At 37.2% G+C, this 18,996-nt stretch overlaps 1 protein-coding gene across 2 annotated transcripts in view; it reads right to left on the bottom strand.

Annotated features, from left to right (window-relative positions):
* Positions 1-18,996, bottom strand: part of DMD (dystrophin) — an 870,543-nt gene that overhangs the window by 179,684 nt on the left and 671,863 nt on the right. For both annotated transcript variants that reach the window (XM_053455059.1, XM_053455060.1), the window contains 4 exons: positions 14,838-15,010; positions 11,293-11,449; positions 4,678-4,798; positions 3,241-3,509 (listed from right to left, as the gene is read on the bottom strand). In XM_053455059.1, coding sequence (XP_053311034.1) covers positions 3,241-3,509; positions 4,678-4,798; positions 11,293-11,449; positions 14,838-15,010 — 720 coding nt within the window. The remainder of the gene's footprint in view (positions 1-3,240; positions 3,510-4,677; positions 4,799-11,292; positions 11,450-14,837; positions 15,011-18,996) is intronic.

The following is an 18,996-nucleotide window of genomic DNA, read 5'->3' as shown; positions in this document are numbered from 1 at the left end:
AGTTTGCAGCTGGACACTTGGGCGTCCAGAGTGGGGATCAAGAGAAGGCACTTGGAAATTCAGGGGAGTGAGAAACAGGCTGTTTAGAGTAGGTTAACTAGACACAGAGCGCAGAAAGACACCTGTAGTCAAGGGAGTACAGCAAAAAGCTTTTATTTAATGCTGTACACCCCCTGCATTGTTTGATCTGTTCTCTTCCTCTCCCTCTAGCTGGTCTCCACCCCTTCACTCTGGCAGCTGCTCCTTCACAGGTACAGAGTCTCTGCCTGGGCATAGACACAGTTTGCATGCTGCAGACACCAGGTAGTTTTTTTCAAACACGTATTGCAGCTAGGGCTAGTTAATACTCCAGCTGTTGAGACTACACATCTGACAAATATTTCAGATTTAACATTTTCTTTTTACGTTTTTGGTCCATTTGTTTCCGGACAACAAATTTTGTTTGCTGCCCTTTCAGTTCGGACAGAATTTGGTAGGTGTTTTCCGTGTAGAAATAAAATTTGTTGTCAGTCACACTCATTTACTCTGTCACGATGTCATGGTGTTCTCATCATCTTTCACACCCTCTCACTCTTGCTTTATTCTACCTGTCTTCCAACCTTCTCCTCCAACCGCTTCCATGTCTCCGTCTCCTTTTCCGCAGCTCCACTTCTTGTCTTGCCTCTTCTTGTTCTTTGCATCTTCTGTAGTATTTCTTCTCTTTCGGCTTCTTCCTGCTATCTGTTGCATTATCCAGGCCTAACAGAGCCCGCACAATCTCTCCCCCAATTGGCGGAACTGGGCAGAGACTGTTCCCGTAGGGTGCGTCTGGCTCTGCCCTTCTCCTGAAGTGCTCCAAGACGCCAGAATAATGCAGATGGATTCACGGAGAAAGAGAGGTCCAGAAATGCTTTTGTTCTGGGTCAGCCTCTCCCTATTCTTCCAATCAGAGAGAGGTTGGGTCCGGAGACATTTTGCAGAAAAGCTCTGGGAGGCCAGGTTAACTGGGTGGATAGCGAGGAGAAGCAGTCCAAGAATGAACACTGAAGAAAGAATACAGAAAACAGAAGCAAGATGCAGGGCTGTGGAAAAGGAGACGGGGCACGGAAGCAGTTGGAGAAAGATAGGGAGACATAGCGTTAAAGAGTGTGGGTGCGAAAAAAACAAAGAAATTGTTTGATATCTGTACGAATTTATGACATCACCAATGTCATTAAAATTAAAATTCATACAAATTTGAATGCAAAAGTGTACTAAACGTAATGTATGCTATGTGCATTATCCATATTTCTTAAAACAGGCAGAAAATAATTTATATGACCCTTCTTGAGAATCAGCACTAGCCATGGCATAAAGATTTTTGTTCCACTGTAATCATTTAAAACATGTATTTCTTAAACTGATATTGAATGCACAGCACCTGGGTGCTCCACGTATTGGCATCCTATGTGTGCTTTCATGAAATGCATATACCTTGGAACTCTAAGGGTTTTTGGTCCAATCTTAGGGTGAAGGGGAAAAATCTCATGGTCATATAGTCTGTAGCTGACTCATTCATACTCGTCATCTGATGAAATATAATACTCCTAATTACTGCTTTTGCTACCAGCATGTTAGGTGTGGAATCCCTGTTTAAATTATTATTAGTATTATTTATTATTTTATGTAACGCCATCAAATTCTGTAGAGCTGTACAATGGGTAGACAGGACATAAGAAGTGGTATATAATATAACAATTTGACTTGCTCAAGCAAGCTTACAATCTAAAGGGAATTAAGGATGTTACTCAATTAAGTATCGTTAAATAACAACAAATCGAGGTTTCCATGAGGACATGTCATTATGTCATTTGCTTAAGTCTACTAAACTTAATGAATTTAACGTATGTTATGTGTATTATCTATTATGACTACTAGAGCATCTGCATGATGGGACATTAAAGGGTTGATATGTAACGGGGCTCAGGGTCAGATCATTTACAAATTTTCCAGGCATGGGAATGCAGTTGTTGGTGTCCCAGGAACATTCTTTGCCAAGTGTGCCCGCTGACGTATCAAACCTAATCTGTTTCTAAACTAATGCTAATTCACATGCAGTGAGCTGAGAAAAAAAAAAGAATCAAGCTGTATTGTTTGGCTCCTTACACATCAGCAAACTCCCCACAGACTGTAATCACTGCAAAATCTTTTTTTTTTCTTTAACATGCAGAAAAAAACCCAGAATGTGACCATAACGGGGGGGATGCTTCCGCAGGTTATTTGTATATTGATGAGCACATAGAAAACACACTAGATATTTCAAACAATAGCTGTGGCAAGCATTCTGATTGTTAGAATATGCTATATAATACATTTCATAAGTGTACTGTGTAACAGAAACATAGCCACTTCTGTAATAAAACATGGTTTTTTAAATAATAAAATAATATTTTTTTCTGATACTCGTGGAGTTTGTAGATGTTTAGTCTTTGTGAACCACTTGGTGTGCTTTCAACTTACGTTGTGTATGATCTATTGACTTCTATAAACGCTGGCATTGCTTCATAATGAACTGACCAAATCACTTAACATGCTGAAATGTGGCACACAGCAAACACATTTTAAATAAAGGAATAAATGTAACCCTTTGTTTGCAAAGCAATGTAGGGTTCGGGCCACTAGCGTTCAATGGGCTACAGGCACACACACATTATACAGTAAAATTATGTTCGTTAATATATCAGAGTAGGGATCCATTCCCAATCTCTAGTCATAAAGCCCCCCAAGCAGTTCTGTTTTCAAGATATTCACACAAATGCTAGATCTCCAATTACAAAGGTGGCCCTATTGGGAAAAACTGGGGGTGATTTAAAAAATGTGTCACAATCAGGAAATGGTAAAAACTGAGAATGAGTAAAAATGTGCAAACAGTTTGCGACAAACTGAATTCTGGAATTGGTCAACACAAAACTTAAGTCTAGCAATGAAAAGCAACATTTTAGGCATTATCTGCATCTTAAACAGTCACGACCAGCATTAAGAATCTGATTTAAGTACCACTACTGTTGTATTGAGGACATGAAGAATTTTTACTAAACCTGAAGAAGGCTCTTCACTTTCACTAAGGGTATGTTATCACACAATGTAGTGCTCCAGCCCATACCATATAGCTGCCTCATTTGATGTACTTCCTTAATAACCAAAAGCACTAGATTAATGTTTCTCTTTAAGATGTATAATTTCAAAAACTGAATACAGTAGTTGCAGTATTATGGACTATACCTTGGTTTTTCCTAGGTCATCCTGTAGTGAGTCAATCAACAGATTCTCTACTGGTTGCCAGGAACTTTCCATGGCCTCTGCTTGATGCAATTTATGGTCCAGCTCATCCATTGCATCTTGGAGTTCTTGCAGTCTTTCAAGTGCCTCGTCTAATTTTTTCTGCCATTCAGCAGACCGTACATTCAACCTGTCCCACTCCATCTTTACTTCGTCAACTTGCTTGCGAAGAATCCTGCTAACATTCTTAGACTGTTCTTCACTGTGCGGCTCTGCAACGTGAATGAAAGAAATGATTGTTCATAAAGGCCCTACTGGCTTGCTGTCACTCAGGTGGAGCATGATATTCTAGCACAATTAATGACCAGCATTATTAAGAAACTGCCTTGAGCAGCAATAAATGGCATTTGTTAATTATTTGGCAGTATAATAACATGGGTGTTTTCATCTGTGTTGAACAATTCTTATGTTTTTTTCTTAACTTTTCTAACCTGGTAATATAAACAGACAAAATATCTTGGCACTGGGTTTATTATTGATTGTGACATTCTAGATATGTAATGGCCAGGTAGTAATCACAGTGTGAAATAATTTATAATGCATCAGATCTGAAAGTTTCTGAATATATGCCAGACAATACTCCGAGGTTCTGGCATGTTGTTGTTAAACACCTGCAAAGTAATTTGTTTGCATATTTATTATTTTTCCCTCCAGAAATTATTGATGTCAACTCTTGTTGGCAGACTCGCTGTCTTAGCTATGCCTAGTTATTTCAGGATAAAAAAACAACAACAATACATTGCAACTACAAACTTCTATTCACCAGTGAAACATTAGTAAGTGTACATCGACACATTTACACAAAAAAGGGGTTTGTTCACTAAAGTGTGAGCTGGCTGTTGAGTTTACAGGAGCGCTGCATCTGATCGGGAGCCAGGTATCTCCATGCATGATCGTCCCATTTAATAAATACAAAGAACGATCTGAGCAAAGGTGACTGTAAGATCGCCACTCTGGATCTGATCAGCCGCAGCTAATTGTTCTCTTCTCACTCCCTCTGCTAAGCGCTGTGTGGGATCTGCCCGTCATCACTGTTGTGAAGCTTCTGATGACCATAGGCACCGTCCTAATGGGTTGACCTGAAATCCCCAAGAACCAGTTGATATTGATGGTATGAAAAACATGTCTATAGATATGTTCTATCAGAATCAGCTTTGCCACAATTGTAAAAAAGGCAATATCTACTTCTAAACGCAAGTCTTGGATAAGTGGACCATTTTAAATCCCAAGGATTGCGGCCGCTCGTATCCTGCTTAATCTGATATATTAATGTATTCATGTTACATTCCAAAGATAGCAGTGGTATAAATTCATGAAACTCTAAGTCACCATGATCCTTTTGTCAATATGTGATTAGAACTCTGTACTTAGTTCAATTACCTCTTGGCTCCTGATACAGCTTCTCCAGTCCCTCAAAAGGCTGCTCTGCTAAGAATATTCTCACAGTATCAAGTGCACTCATGATAACAGGTTCTTTAGCTTTCACTTCCCTCTTGAAGTCCTGTAAAAATAAAACATACGCGAACTGTAAGTATGGAATAATGGATTTTCTTTTTCCGCAGCGTGCTGGATCTCCTGACTGCCCTTAAAACAGCACGTTCGGTAAGTAAAACAGAAAATCAAATGTTTCCCATTTACATGCATCACATCTTCTTGGTGTGGTTTCCAAGGGAAATAAAGTTGAAATACATAGTCTTCAGAAAATATGTGTTTTTAATAAAATGTGTTTTTATTGTACTGTTCTCGTTCTACTGAGGGCCTATGGCTTTGACTATATGCATTGGTTTGCATTTTCTAACATAATAGAACAAGGGTTCAACCGAAATCCTATTACTTCTACAGTGAACTTGGGGCAACTGGTGGTTTGGATTAGACAAACATAAATAGATCTTAAATAAATGAAACATATAGCATGTCATTTATGATGCTTGATATTTGAACTTAGCTTTTCACTTGGGTCAAGGGTTATCTTTACGGACCTAAATAAGGGTCATAGTGTTAGCCTATATTACAATTTGGATGAAACCAAGCATAGGTCCAGCATGGGATTTGTAATAACCCTGTAACCATTGGGTTTGCAAATTGTAAACTAAGATATTTCCCACAATGCTGATAATGGTATTACAAAATGGACAGGCCAGGCATTTCAACTCCGAAATCCAGTTAACAATGAGTTCTTTAATAATTTAAAGGTCATCTTTCACATTATGAAACTTAATTTTTGGACCTTTTGAATAAAATCAGAATGTTTCGGCAAGCTGTGCAGAAAGCAATGCTGGGAATAGTTCTAAAGGCCTACATTTTAATTGTGCCTCCCTCCAACAAAAGATATTATTTCACTGGAGATTCATTAGCTTCCTCTCTGCTTTTGAAATTAGTATTTTCTTTCTTTTGTGTTAGATTTCAGTTGCTGGCATTTAAATCCTAAAAATGACTTTTTGAGACAATTTCTATCTCCCAGGAAATAAAATGAATTTATTCAGCCAGTGCCGACAAAAGCTATGCCAAAGGGAAGGAGAACAACATTGATAACAGAATTAGCCTAAATGAATGTCTAATTTACAGCTAATGATTCTAAGCTATTTTTATTGGATTCTTGAACTTCTCCCACAGTTTGTGGGCCCTGCTGAGAAAATCGAACATGCCTTATATATGAGCTGACAAATTAACAAGTAAACTACTTTATTTAAGTCCTTCCATTTGTCATATGCACAGAAACAATAATGGCATTCTGTCCTTTGCTTTAATAATGTATATTGATTAGGCCATTTAGGACCCCAAACTAGATAGTTTAGAACATTGGAAGATTAAAAAGATGTTATTAGTGCTTTCAAACTACAAATATAACCAAATTAAAACACTGTATAAAAGGGGAAAACAACAATTTAGGTAACCGCATGAAATGCGTGTGTGTGTGTTTTTTTTTAATCCTACAATAAATGTATTATTGTCTTCAAAACATCATACTTATTGCCTGGTTAATGAACACTATCTTGATGTTCTCTTATCTAATTGCCCCCACCCTGCGTAACGCGCAATCAACTTCACACAGTATGTGGGTTCTTATTATCATTTTTAAATATGTAAATTTAAAACAGTTTTATTTCAGGCTATGGCATTTTTAGAAACAAATGTCCTTAATGTTCAGTTTATTTCTTTGTGGCACCCCTACATTTTTTTATCGCCTACTATTTTATTATTATTCTAGTTATAAATGATGGATGTTTTTACTCCTGAAGGAATACAGTACAAGGAACAGATGGGTCCAATACAAATGCATGTGTCATCTATCGGTTTTAAGGTAATGCCTGTACTTGAATTTTAACTTGATTAATATGGGGGAGAAATTGGAGAAACTACAATTGGCATATGTAGTTAATTCGTAGGTTAGGCTAGAGTCTAGCTCTTATCGGGAGTGGATTCGTGAAGGGCCAGAGTCCCAGATGGCCTTTAGCGTGAAGTGGGAAGTGGCCACTCCACGCTATGACCAAACACTAGCTCAGGGAAGCAGCCTTTCACCGGAGACTAAGGGTCAAACCCAAGGAGTCCCTAGGTATGGAAATTAGTGAGGGTGGCCCTTAATACTACATTAATTTTGGGAGTTTTAATCTACAACTCTCCTGCATACACTTCTTCCACACTCACATTTAGTGAATGCACTCCATTGTGAACGTTATACACAAAGAAGTAGTAATAAAAACCACTTACACCCATGGCTAAATGATCAGAGAGCATTTGATCATAGGAACAGTGCTCACACGTCTGTCAAATCTTCTTTTAGATTCTGTAAACATCTTTTAGATACTTTAGCTAAATTCAGAGCCAGTACTGCTGCCCAAAATATTTAAGACCAAATCAGCTCTGAAGGCAATTCCCTCCATGTCCTCTGTATCAAATTGACCCTGACCAGTGCTAAAACACCGTAACATTCTAGGATAGAAAAGCTGTATACACTATAATAATCTGTTTTCTGCTGAGTGTCCCAAGCTGCATCTAGGATTTCAAAACAAAATGTTTTTATTTATGTTACAGTTGCTCTCATCTATTTCATTTAAGACTATACACACATTATATATATAATAGATAAAAAGAAATGTATTTAATATATACAAAGAAATGGCTTCTCCATTTTGGTTTTATTTTTGTTTAATAAATCATGACACGGTGTAATATGTCATGTGTTGTTTATCTGAGGTATTTTCCCCACTCCCCAACTACTTTGTCCAGTTTATCTCCCAGTCACCACCCATTAAAGACAATCTGAGGATAGCCTTGCCACTGCATGAAGCCACACCCCCTGAAGAAAGAGCGCTCATGAAAGTCTTTCCTAGGTTCCCAGGTATGCCAATGGGGTCCCAACACAGCTACTTAAATGTAACATTCAAGAGCAGCGGAGCAAAGTATCAAGTATCCCAGTCAAACCAAAAGTGATTTTTTTATGACAAATGGTAGTATTTTGAAACTGAAAACAGAAAAAAAGCACATAAATAGTTATAGCTTGGAAAAATAAGTAGACTAGCCCTTTTACCCTTTTTCAATTTTAGCATAATACACACAGGACAATAGTTATAACTTCTCATTGATTTTTCTATTTCAACTTATAAATAGCGAGTGTAAATATATATTCCATTAATCTTCTCTGAATTTGAAGTCACGTTCCCCTTTCTCATTATTTCCAAGCTTTCCTTTCATAACACATCTATTTATTATGTTTTTTTTAGCCAGTTCTGCAGAACTTATTATTTATGGGTTTTTTTTCTCAGATGTAGTCTGCTCTTCCTCATCTTGCTTTGTTTCCACATGAAAATTAAGAAAGCATATTTTCCTAGAGATTCAAACATAAGCATTTCTCATAAATGCATTTTCTATTTATTCTTCAACCTGTTCAGTTTTCTGAAGTCAATAACTATGATGAACCACTTGTGCAGTTCTAAGCAAATTTGCCAGATGCTGGATGTATTTTGTCTACTGTTTTGCAGCCCAATGTATTCAGGGAACAATTAAAAAAAGGCACACATGCCCTAACATTCCGTGACCAAGATAATCCGAAGTCATAAGTGTATTTTATTTTGCTGGTTATACCGTTTATGATGGATTTACTAAACGGGTGGTTTGCTAAAAATCATGCATAACTTGCATACCCGCACCTGCAGGAGTGTCAAATTGATACAAGTTGAAAACAGAAAGAAACTAGCAGATGTGTTAACCTGTGAGTTTGCAATGTTAGAAAACCCACTTATTCCCTCTGAATCACATCCCCTGCTCAGGGGGGTGGGGAAGGTTAAAATTGCCAAAAATTCACTATGGCTTCCATCTCTCCCCTCACCCCCATATTGTTCCTGGTGGAATAGGGGAGGTTAACAAATACCATTTGATGCTTCTATGCTCTCCTCCCACACAGTGGTGAGAGAGAGGTTAAAATGTCTGAAAGAACTCTTTGGAGATGCACAGGCTCTATTCTGTGTCTCGCCTATCCCTCCTTCTCTGCCCTGTAGGATGCAGTAGTAATTTAATTATAATATACAAATAATTAAAACATTAGTTCAAATAAAAAGCCTGCCTTGCCCCCCCCAAGTAAGTCCCCCAGATGGTGGGTAGTGAGGTCCATCCAAACACTCTGGGCACCAACAGGATGGACAGTGGAAAGCATTCAAACTGTGTAACCTGTACCCAATGATAGCAGAGAGTAAAATGGCTTTTGCTTGGCCACTGGCTGAGCAGGAGAGTATATACATTCCAGTGCACCAGCAGCCCCGAGTGGTTGGAGGATTGATTGCAGCCATTGCTTTGTGAAAAGGGTAGTGTTTAAGAAAAAGTTTCCCTAGCAGGAGCTCAACAAGTATGACATAATGGAGTAAAAAGCATGTGGATTCGGATCTGTGATTTGGTGTAAACAGTTGATTTTTTTTCTCTTTTCATCGAAAATGTGCAGCAAAATGACCTGTAAACTCTAGGGATTTTATGTCAGAAAATTTTCCACAATCCACTCTGCTTAATTGGTCATACATTATTGCATATTAAAGTAAAGTATATCTAAATGAAAGTTTAATATTATTTTATATACCCCCTATTTTCTAATTTGCTAATTTACCAGACATGAATTATACTGTAAAATACACCAGAACAGACCTTTTGGCTGAAACAAAAAAATCACCTAAGGAAAACTTTGAAGACTATAAGAATATCAGACCGTTGAGCGTATTGTGGCTATGGCTTCTGGTTTCCGTGATGATAGTTCTGCTTTTTTCAAGCAAACAGGCTAAAATTGTAGAGTGTGCATGGGGTGATCCCATTTTGTGACCCATAAGGGGTATTTCAGAATAATTTTACAAGGGAAATGCATTTGAAATTCCTGCAATTCCCCTTCTTGGAGTTACAAGCAATTTGAAGTGAACCTATAATCAGTGTAAATCCTATCCAAAATCTATTTCAGCTACAATGGTATCAAGTGAAAAACAGTGCCAATCATTTTGTTCTGGCCTTTTACTTCTAACAAAGGAAATAACCAAAGATAATAGCAAAACGATCTACAACTACTATTCTGCAGATACTGTGATGCTTCATCTTCAAAACTGAATATCCTAGGACAGTTATTCCCCAAAACATGTGAGATTTTACAAAACAATTCTCCATTGTTTCAGAGAATTCTCTCTGATATCTTTGCTTGTCACAAAGAAGAAAGTACAGTATTAGGACTGATTTCAAGCTATTGCCACAAAATTCAACAAGGGTTTAAGTTGGTGACAAGTAAAAAAATGCTGCGTTGTTCCTTTTCATTTAAAAAAAAACCAAACAAACTACTGTATATAAAACCAAGATCATACACTGAAAAAATGGAAGAAAGTGCAGGCCAAGTCAGAGCCCGAGGGGATCAAAATATCAGCAGGGTAAGATGTTGTGAGAGCTATAGGGATACACAGTTTAGGACTAAGACCTGCTTTATTTCATAGTAAATTATCTTCAAGTGTGTGCTGCTAAATGATACTATTCCAAATGCATTGTAATGTTACAGAGAGAAGAACGTTGACAAGAACCATCATTTGTACTGTCTGTCTGAAAAAAATGTCAATGTATTTTGGAATCTTCACTATCCTAGGCTCCTATCTTATTTGACATTTTATAGATAATAATAATTATTATTATTACACAGCACAAGTTTTGCCTTTAAATTACTTTGTATGCAAATGCATTGAGGAATTCAGAAGAATCAGAAGATGGCTGGCACCTTCTGGCCAGGGGGGAGGGGGCATGTAAAGCCAAGCCACCTATCAGCCTCTTATGCACTGGCACACATATTTACACACATACACACTCACGCACATACTTACACTAACAAACATACACTTACACATACATGATCTTCCACACACTTACACATACATGATCACACACACGCATTCATGCTGGCCCAAATTCCATGCAACACTAAAATGTCGATATACAGTAGACTTTGATAACATCTAATTACATTAAACTACCTTAAAGTCTGATTATGATTTATGACTTTTTCATATGCTTTCTGATTTCTGATTTACTTGTTCAATGTTTTTTAAGGGCAAGAAGCCTAAGCTGATCTGCTCAAGGAATAAAAAGAATAAAAAAATGTCTTGCATTGGAAGGGGACACATTTAAAATGCATATGATACTCACTTTTATTCATAGAAAAACACAGAAATATACAATTTCACAGCAGATAGGGACCACGTGGTCGATTCATTATTCCTGCTGTAAAAACCTTAAAGATTGTTTCAATTCCCTCAGCTTATTAACCTTGTTCTGGAAAGTGGTTCCACTTATCTACCACCCTGCTTTCTGCTTTACCTCTAGAAGCATTTTTAACATTTTGCCTGGCTTAATTAACAGTACATTACAAAGTCTTTCTTGCAGAAGAAACTGACTGGAATCGGCCCTTCATAATGTATAGTTAAAAAACTTTCCACACCATATGTTTATAGTGCTTTTAAAGACAAATATAGGTACACTAAACAGCCATACCCGATGTGCATCAATCTGACTTTGCACTTTGGGAAGATCTCCTCCAACGGGTGCTTGTTGCTTTAACTCCTCATTCTTTAGCTGCAGCCAGGCCAGAAGTTCCTGTAGAGAGAGGTGTATTCGCTTCCAGTGCTCTGTGCTGGCTTCCAAATGAGACCTGCAACACATTATACATCATACCATCACCAGGGGTGGAAAGATCATGGCAAAAGCTCCATTTCATACTGTTAACAGAGAAATAATGATTTATGTATGAACAGCTCCTTGATGAGAACGTATAGCTGGTGGTTAAATGCAGACTTACAAGCCATGTGTTCTTGCTCATTGCTAGTTTGTGGGAAGTGGTATCACCTAATTTATTGGGATACAACACAAAACAGCATGTATTAAAAAATGGCTGCTAGTGTTACATCAGTGATTAACATAATTAATTCAATTAATTACTGTAAGTTTATATGAAAAGTATACACAGATTCTAAAGAACTAGGGGAGTGTAAAAAGGAAACAGATAGTAATTCATTTGACAGATTTGGCATGCGGGAAGATTTTTTTCTGCCAAATTCTTCAGTGTATAAACAGGCATCCCAATGGGCTATTTTCTGAACATTTTTAGAATTTCAAGCCAGAAACTAATCTCAGTATCATAATCGCCCCGTGTCTCCACTTCCTAGCTTAATAAAATATCTTGTGGCATAGCAGCTGCCCAACCTAAGAGAACAACGGAACCAGTACTTGACAAATTCCCCGCAGAAGCCAGCCACAAAATGCAGGGTCCACGAGCTGCTTCTCTATTACTGCAGGACCACCCAGCAGTGAATAAAAAAGGTGTGATGCCTAGGGGAGGCGTGATGGATGTGGGAGTGCTGGTGCCCAGCAGGTGGAAAGGTGCCCCAGCATCGGACGGTAGCATATAATAAAGGATGCAACCTGCTGCCTTTGACGATCGCCATTGAATAACATGGGGAAAGTAGGCACTTCTCCTAGGGGAAGCAATTTTCCCATGAGCCGCCTTATCCCCACCCAAAGGGTTTGCCAAGATATTTTTGGTTCTTTTCACGTAAGTCCCTCTGTTTATTGGTTAAAAAAATCCCCTTTGATTCCCATCCTCAGCAAGATCGACAGAAATACTGAACTGCAGCCAGCAAGCATAGAGGAAAGCATCTCTCCCCTGTGCCTGTGCGCTTCAGGATTCATTTCAAAATCCTCACTCTTACTTTCAAAAGCAGTTTCCCTACCTACATCTCCTCACTCATCTCTAAATACACTCCTAACCGGTCCCTCTCCTGCAATACTTTTCTGTATTGGCTGGTCCAAAAGTGCCTTACACTGGAACTTTTACCTATTGTGTAATACACCCTAACTCCCTCTAGATTGTAAACTCCTCACCTGTTGTCTCTGTCAATTTGTTATGTTATATACTACTTGTTATGTCCTGTCTACCCATTGTACAGCGCTATGGAATTTGATGGCGCTATATAAAACAATAAATAATAATAATAAATAGGCACGGAAAACATACAGTATGAGGAAAAATCTAAAGAGGAGCAAAGAAAAGATATGAAGGGAAGGACAAATGTATTAGCATCATGAAATTTAGTCCTTGAAAGTTGAATTATTATATGAACAAATAGAAATTTGTATTCAGTGTCTTATTCCAGTCAGAAGTTGAAAGTATGTATACAATACTATAGGGAATTCCAACATGATGAATATATTTCAATACTATTTTAATCATTTCTGTAAATGTAATATAAGTATTTAAAACTTTAAATGTTAAAATTCAATTTAAATATTGATAAAACAAGAAAAAAGTGGCAAGGTCATTTCAAACGAACACAAAACAATTATTTTTTTTAAAATCACTTTCATCAGTGTTATATAATTCAATATATAAATCCAGTAATCTCAAATTGGCATCTTCATTTGGACATGAAGGCATATACATCTTAATAAAATATGACATCACATGTGAAACAGTCCGTACTATTTTCCAACACAATGACACCAGGGACATTTACTTGCATTTTAATCATTTTTGAATGCCACTGTGGGAATAATGATCAAACATTCCATCAGTTATGTTTTATTGTATCTGCTTTATGCCAGGATCTACTAAATCTGACTCAAAAAGAGGTTGAGAATAAATCGGTAAGGGAAAACATAAAAAAAACACATCAAACAGACAGTAAAGGTAAACTTAAAAGGATAAACTATCATGAGTACTAACCTCTCCTAAATGTGTCACCAGCAACGCATAATCCATGCAAGAAAATATTTGATAACTACTCCGTGGCAGTCCCCAAACGGCAATTCTAATGAAGGGTCCATGGCTCATTATTATAGCGCTAAAGAGGAGGATGCCATTGGCATTTGCTACACCTGATATGAAAAAGACTATGCCAAACAACTTAGGTTGTTCATATGGCTGGTAGTGGCTACTATTCAATTAGTAAAAAAAGATGCATGGGCACCAACGAAACTTCCGCTTGTCTTCATGGGGAAGAGGAGGCATAACTGCTGACCCCTGCTTGGTATGGGTACCTGCAACAGGCAGGCATTGGCCCAAAGGGGCATACAGCACCAGCAGGGTAAATTTAGGTTGGTAACACTTCCTAATTACCTATTTTCCTTTCTGGAGAAATAGCAAAGGATGTCCTTCTCTATTTCACCTACCCTGGTATGGCCAGTCATTATTGTGATAACATTGTTATCTAGCAAGGATATCTAAACAACACTCACTGTGTAAGTGTTAACAGGGGAGCTGGGGTTCTTTGGAACTTTGGGAAAGGCAGTTCAAATGTGGCTTAAAGCTTCATCTCGGCTTAGGCTCTCAGAGTTTAAGGGTTTAGAAGTGCCTGACAGGTGTCCCCTATAGAGCTTCCAGCAGTTGGCTGCCTATTTTATTATATAATGGTGTTCCATTATAGTTGAAACACAAAATGGGTTGCTTTTCATAAGATGCCTTTATTGGCTAACTTAAGCCAATAATAATATCTAGGTCTCCAAAGCTTGCAATCTATTATACTTCAATTAGTTATCATCAGGTGTCGTCTATATTGACTCTTTTTCATTCTAAGGCTAATATGGTAAGCCATCAAACACAAAAGTTGCTAGATTGTCGTAAGCTTCTCATTTTAACATATTTTCCTGTTCAAAAGTGTCATTTTACATATAAAAAAATGAATATGAGATTTCAAATTGGAGAGCTCACTCAGACAATGCACTACATTTTCTAACAGTGTCCATATTTCAATTCAAGCATATTATAAGCTTGATTTGTATCAAATCAAGCTTATAATAGCCATATCACAGCTTTTTCTGACCCATTTAGGCTACTGAAAGATTCTGGAAAAGTCCCTGTTTTTAATTTCCTATAATAAAATAGTAAACAGAGTAGCTGAAAAAACCTTACTATAATGTGAATTCCATATCTTTAGATGCCTCACTGTTAAGATGTTGATATATGTAAATGTCTGTAAAAGCAATATCATATTTCTAGTTCACTGTATCTGAAATAGTATTTCTGATATTAGGATATTAGATACCTGATATTAAGGGATTTTTTCCTGAGCTCGTTCCATCTGATGGTCATGCTATCAAGTCTTTTTTGCAATAGGACTCCATCTTCTGATCCCTCCAATGAGTTAAGCATTTTCTGCCCATTTTCATCGAGGGAATGAAATACTTCTGTGTGTCCATCAATCTCTCCCTGTAGTTCCTGTAACCAGAAGGAAAACACACTATAACTTAAATCAGAAATATACCACAAATGCATGACTCATGTGACAAATCATTTATACTTACTAAAAAATGAATTAGAGCAGTTTATGGCACCGTTTCTCATCTCTTTTCTATAAAAATCCATGAATGTCTGAAATGAATTACTTCTTGGCCTCATACAAAGCCCCCATGCTGGTAAAGTGGCTTAAAGAATAATTCATTTGCAACGTGATAATTACAGAAATAATTGTATTATAAATAAATAGCTCTACTCAAATAGTGACTTCATTGACAAGGCTGGACCAACGGTGCTATCTAAAACTTGAACTATGGTTTGCTAACAGGAAATCAGAAACATCTATTTACTACGCCTGCACAGTTCCCAAGTAGTAAATCATGTTCTTACAAGCCTTATTTTCCAGTAGAACTAAGCACTAGTAACAGAGGGGTCCCTAGGCCACGTTGACTACTATTCTGACATGGTTCTGCCACTAGTCATTTGTGTTTATCGCTACGAACAATTGTGATATTTGTCAAAAGTGCAGCGAGCAAATGTATTTTACTATATATGCACATGCATTAGTGTCTAATTATAAGATGATCAGAGATATGTATAGCAGAGAAGTAATTTTTATGTGATTAAAAGGAGGTAGAATTAAAAAAATGACAAATAATATAAAATATAATGCATGCAACATCGTGACATGGGGAAAGTCTAAGACTAACGTCTATGAAACAATGACCTGCTTTCCCAATGTATTCATACTGATCAAGATGCCTACACTACCATACTTAAATAACTGCACTTATTGTACCCCCTTTTTATTATACTGTAAACTGTAAAGCACTACGTCCATCAGTTACCTCTTAATTGATAAAAATATACAAAATTACAGCTGTTTTAGTGACTTTGTCTTCCCACTGCAAATGACCTGTTGTAGGAGTGTTCCAAAATTTGAAAAAAGTTTCCTTACCTAATAATGGGGAGGATGGGCAGTCTGCTGATCCCATACTAATATTCCCCCACTACCTCCGTTGCCCAAGCCAAAACTCTATACAACTATACATGAATGGTCCCCACTAATGGTCAGAGAAAAAATAAATGGTTGTCGTTAAATGTTTGGTAGGGGCTTCACTCAATAAAGATGAGGTTCAGTTCAGCATTTTGTGTTATGCCACTGACAAAAGATTCTGTAGTATGATTTGAGAATGGTGACCACAACCATAGCTCTTAGTTGTAGACTCACATCATAAAAAAGAAACCACCCTGCTAATATATACATTAAGCTACATATGATGGCTAGCATGTCCCTAGTAGCATGGCTAGTAGATAAAAAAAAAACCTCACACACATTATCATTGCCAGGTGCCAAGAAGATCTTTTTCCTTGGGTGAGATGTGGACACATATAATTACCATATAACTACATTCCAGTAAATCAAATAGTATTGTATGCAGGTGATTCCTAACCAATACCAAATAATGTTTCTTGACAAGTCCTACTTGAGAACTTTTATTTCCTATTCTGCCTCAATGCATAACACATTTTGTTGAGACATAATTAATACAAAGGTGAATGTCATGTTAGTTTGATAACAATCTGACTATAAAACCATCAGAGCTGTAGAACATATCAATATAAGGCAGCCTAACTAGTGTTTCAGTGGAAGTGCCATGCGGGCAAAATGTGCAACCTGGAAAATCCACTTCCAGAGTGTCCACCTTATCCATATGCCACCTACTGCCCAGCTACGCTTGTCTAGGTGTGGGGGGAATCACTTTACTCAGGATATTTATGGGGTATACATTTCTAGCTCATTAGGTAAAGGAGCAGCTCTTATATAAGCAATATTAGTTCTTAAATAAATGCCAATAAATGGAGTACTTGGCATTAACATTTTCTGTAAACCATAAGGCAGCTAATACATGATAAGTATTTGTTTAATAAGAATTTTTTTCCAATATGTATAGGTTAACCCACTATATAAAATAAACATTTGTTTAATAACTGTAAAAAAATTTACTTCTTCAAAACAAGCAATATGAACACACTATGATATATGTATTAATAGATTGTAAGCCTGTAACAGCAGGGCCCTCTTCTCCATGTGTTAGTTATTTCCCATTTTGTGTATTGTCAGCTTAAATTTCGTTTTTACTTCCCTTTTGCAAAACAATGTGTGCCAATAATTGTTACAATGCTATACAAATAGGATAGGCTTATAAGCAAGTTAATATACAATAAACAAAATTACACATATACTAGATTCCATATATCTATTTAAACACAATATTGCCCATTCCTACTTTAACATTTTCCAGTCTCCAGTATCATCCAGAACATAATTTAAATATTCACATGTATAAACATCTATGTCTTAAAGACGTTAACATAAAACATTTAAAGCCCAGCATTGGTTTAACCCTTTGAGTACAAGAGCATCTCGTTGCCCAATACCTCTGACACCCAGAGAGATAGTGTTAAAGGATGCAGCCCACACTGGGCTATTTGGCCAAGGTTATGAAGATGCTGTTGGTTTAAAGAAAGTCTTTGTCATTCCCAGCGTTCTGACCTGTACTTTGTATTTCTTCCTGTGCAGCATTTTTAAAGCTTTGAGGACCGCAACATCAGCTGTATGGCTTGGTTAAGGCATAATCTATTTGAGGCTCTCTGTGCAGAAATGAGCTGAAATCAAAACTTCTCCTACATTATGTTCTCCAAAATATTTCTCAACACTTGCTTTGACATAAGAGACAACAGCTATGTTGTATTTGCAGTAAATTCTGGTCATGTCCTTGAGTGTAGGATGAACTTATCTATATAGGAAAAAAAGGGCAAAAACACTACTTAACCTCTTCAACTGTGATGGTCAAGTGGAGCTGGATCTACAAGCTATTGTGCTCCATGTATTGGGCTCAAACTGCAATGGGTTAATACTTAGCAGACTTCAGAAACACAGCGGACCCTGGCCCCCACTCTCTGATTTAAGTGTGCCAGGGGCTGCCAGAAAAACATTCTTCAACAGGCCGACTGGCATTCCACTCTGCCCACACTCTGAATGGGGTCTTTGTGCAATAACTGAACCTTTGTCGTTGCCTAATTCTGTCGGGCTTTGTTGCACTTTCCATGCCCGTTTGATTCACTGGAGAAAGTTACACATAGAACAATAAAAATAGGTCACATCTCTCAACGCAAGTTTGGAAACTGTAATTTCCATGGAGATATAGAAAAAAAAGATGTGTGACGATCTGTCATACATACTGGAAATAGCTATGTCTTTTTTTTAATAAAAAAATGCATAAAAGGATTTTTTTTAAATAATAGCTATTATTTAACTATCATTTCAATTTTATTGTATGCAATCATGAGAACAATCCCACCTAAAATAGTCCCATATTTTGATCCTGGCTGATATAAAATGATGTGATATTTCTTTTTTTTTTTACGATAGAATGGATGGGCTTTAACAGTTGCTATGGCAACTCGCAGCTGCCTGATGTCACTCAAGCGTTTTAACTATTTTACATTTAATGTGTGGCGTTACCGCTGTAGTCTGATGAATACAGAAATGCCTTATTAATCATTGGGAGACATATGCTGATTAAAAAGGCATAAAATTGGGGTTATTACCCGATTATATACACAGAGTAAGCCTGATAAAACTTTTAAAAGATGTCCTACCACCATAGAAAACAATAGAATGGTTAAGTCAGGAAGAAAACTGGTTGCTATGGTGAATAAGACAACATTTTTAAAGCTACCTGACAGATTCATTCTTGGGTCCATGGCTTAAAACAGAACTTTACATGATGTTAAATGCAAAAAGAACATCTAAAACACAATTTATATAGAGTAGATAGATTCCAGGGCACGAGACGCTACAACTATCTTTGTCATCCTTTAATTGAGAAACGCTTACGTTATTATTTTATTACAGTCATGTTTTTTTGATAATGTGAGAAAAATTACCATTTATGTTAACC

Source organism: Spea bombifrons, chromosome 2 (genome assembly GCF_027358695.1).
Source record: "Spea bombifrons isolate aSpeBom1 chromosome 2, aSpeBom1.2.pri, whole genome shotgun sequence".
Lineage (NCBI taxonomy): Eukaryota > Metazoa > Chordata > Amphibia > Anura > Pelobatidae > Spea > Spea bombifrons.
Note: the sequence above shows the minus strand (reverse complement) of the source record. Positions and strands in the feature narration are given on the sequence as shown.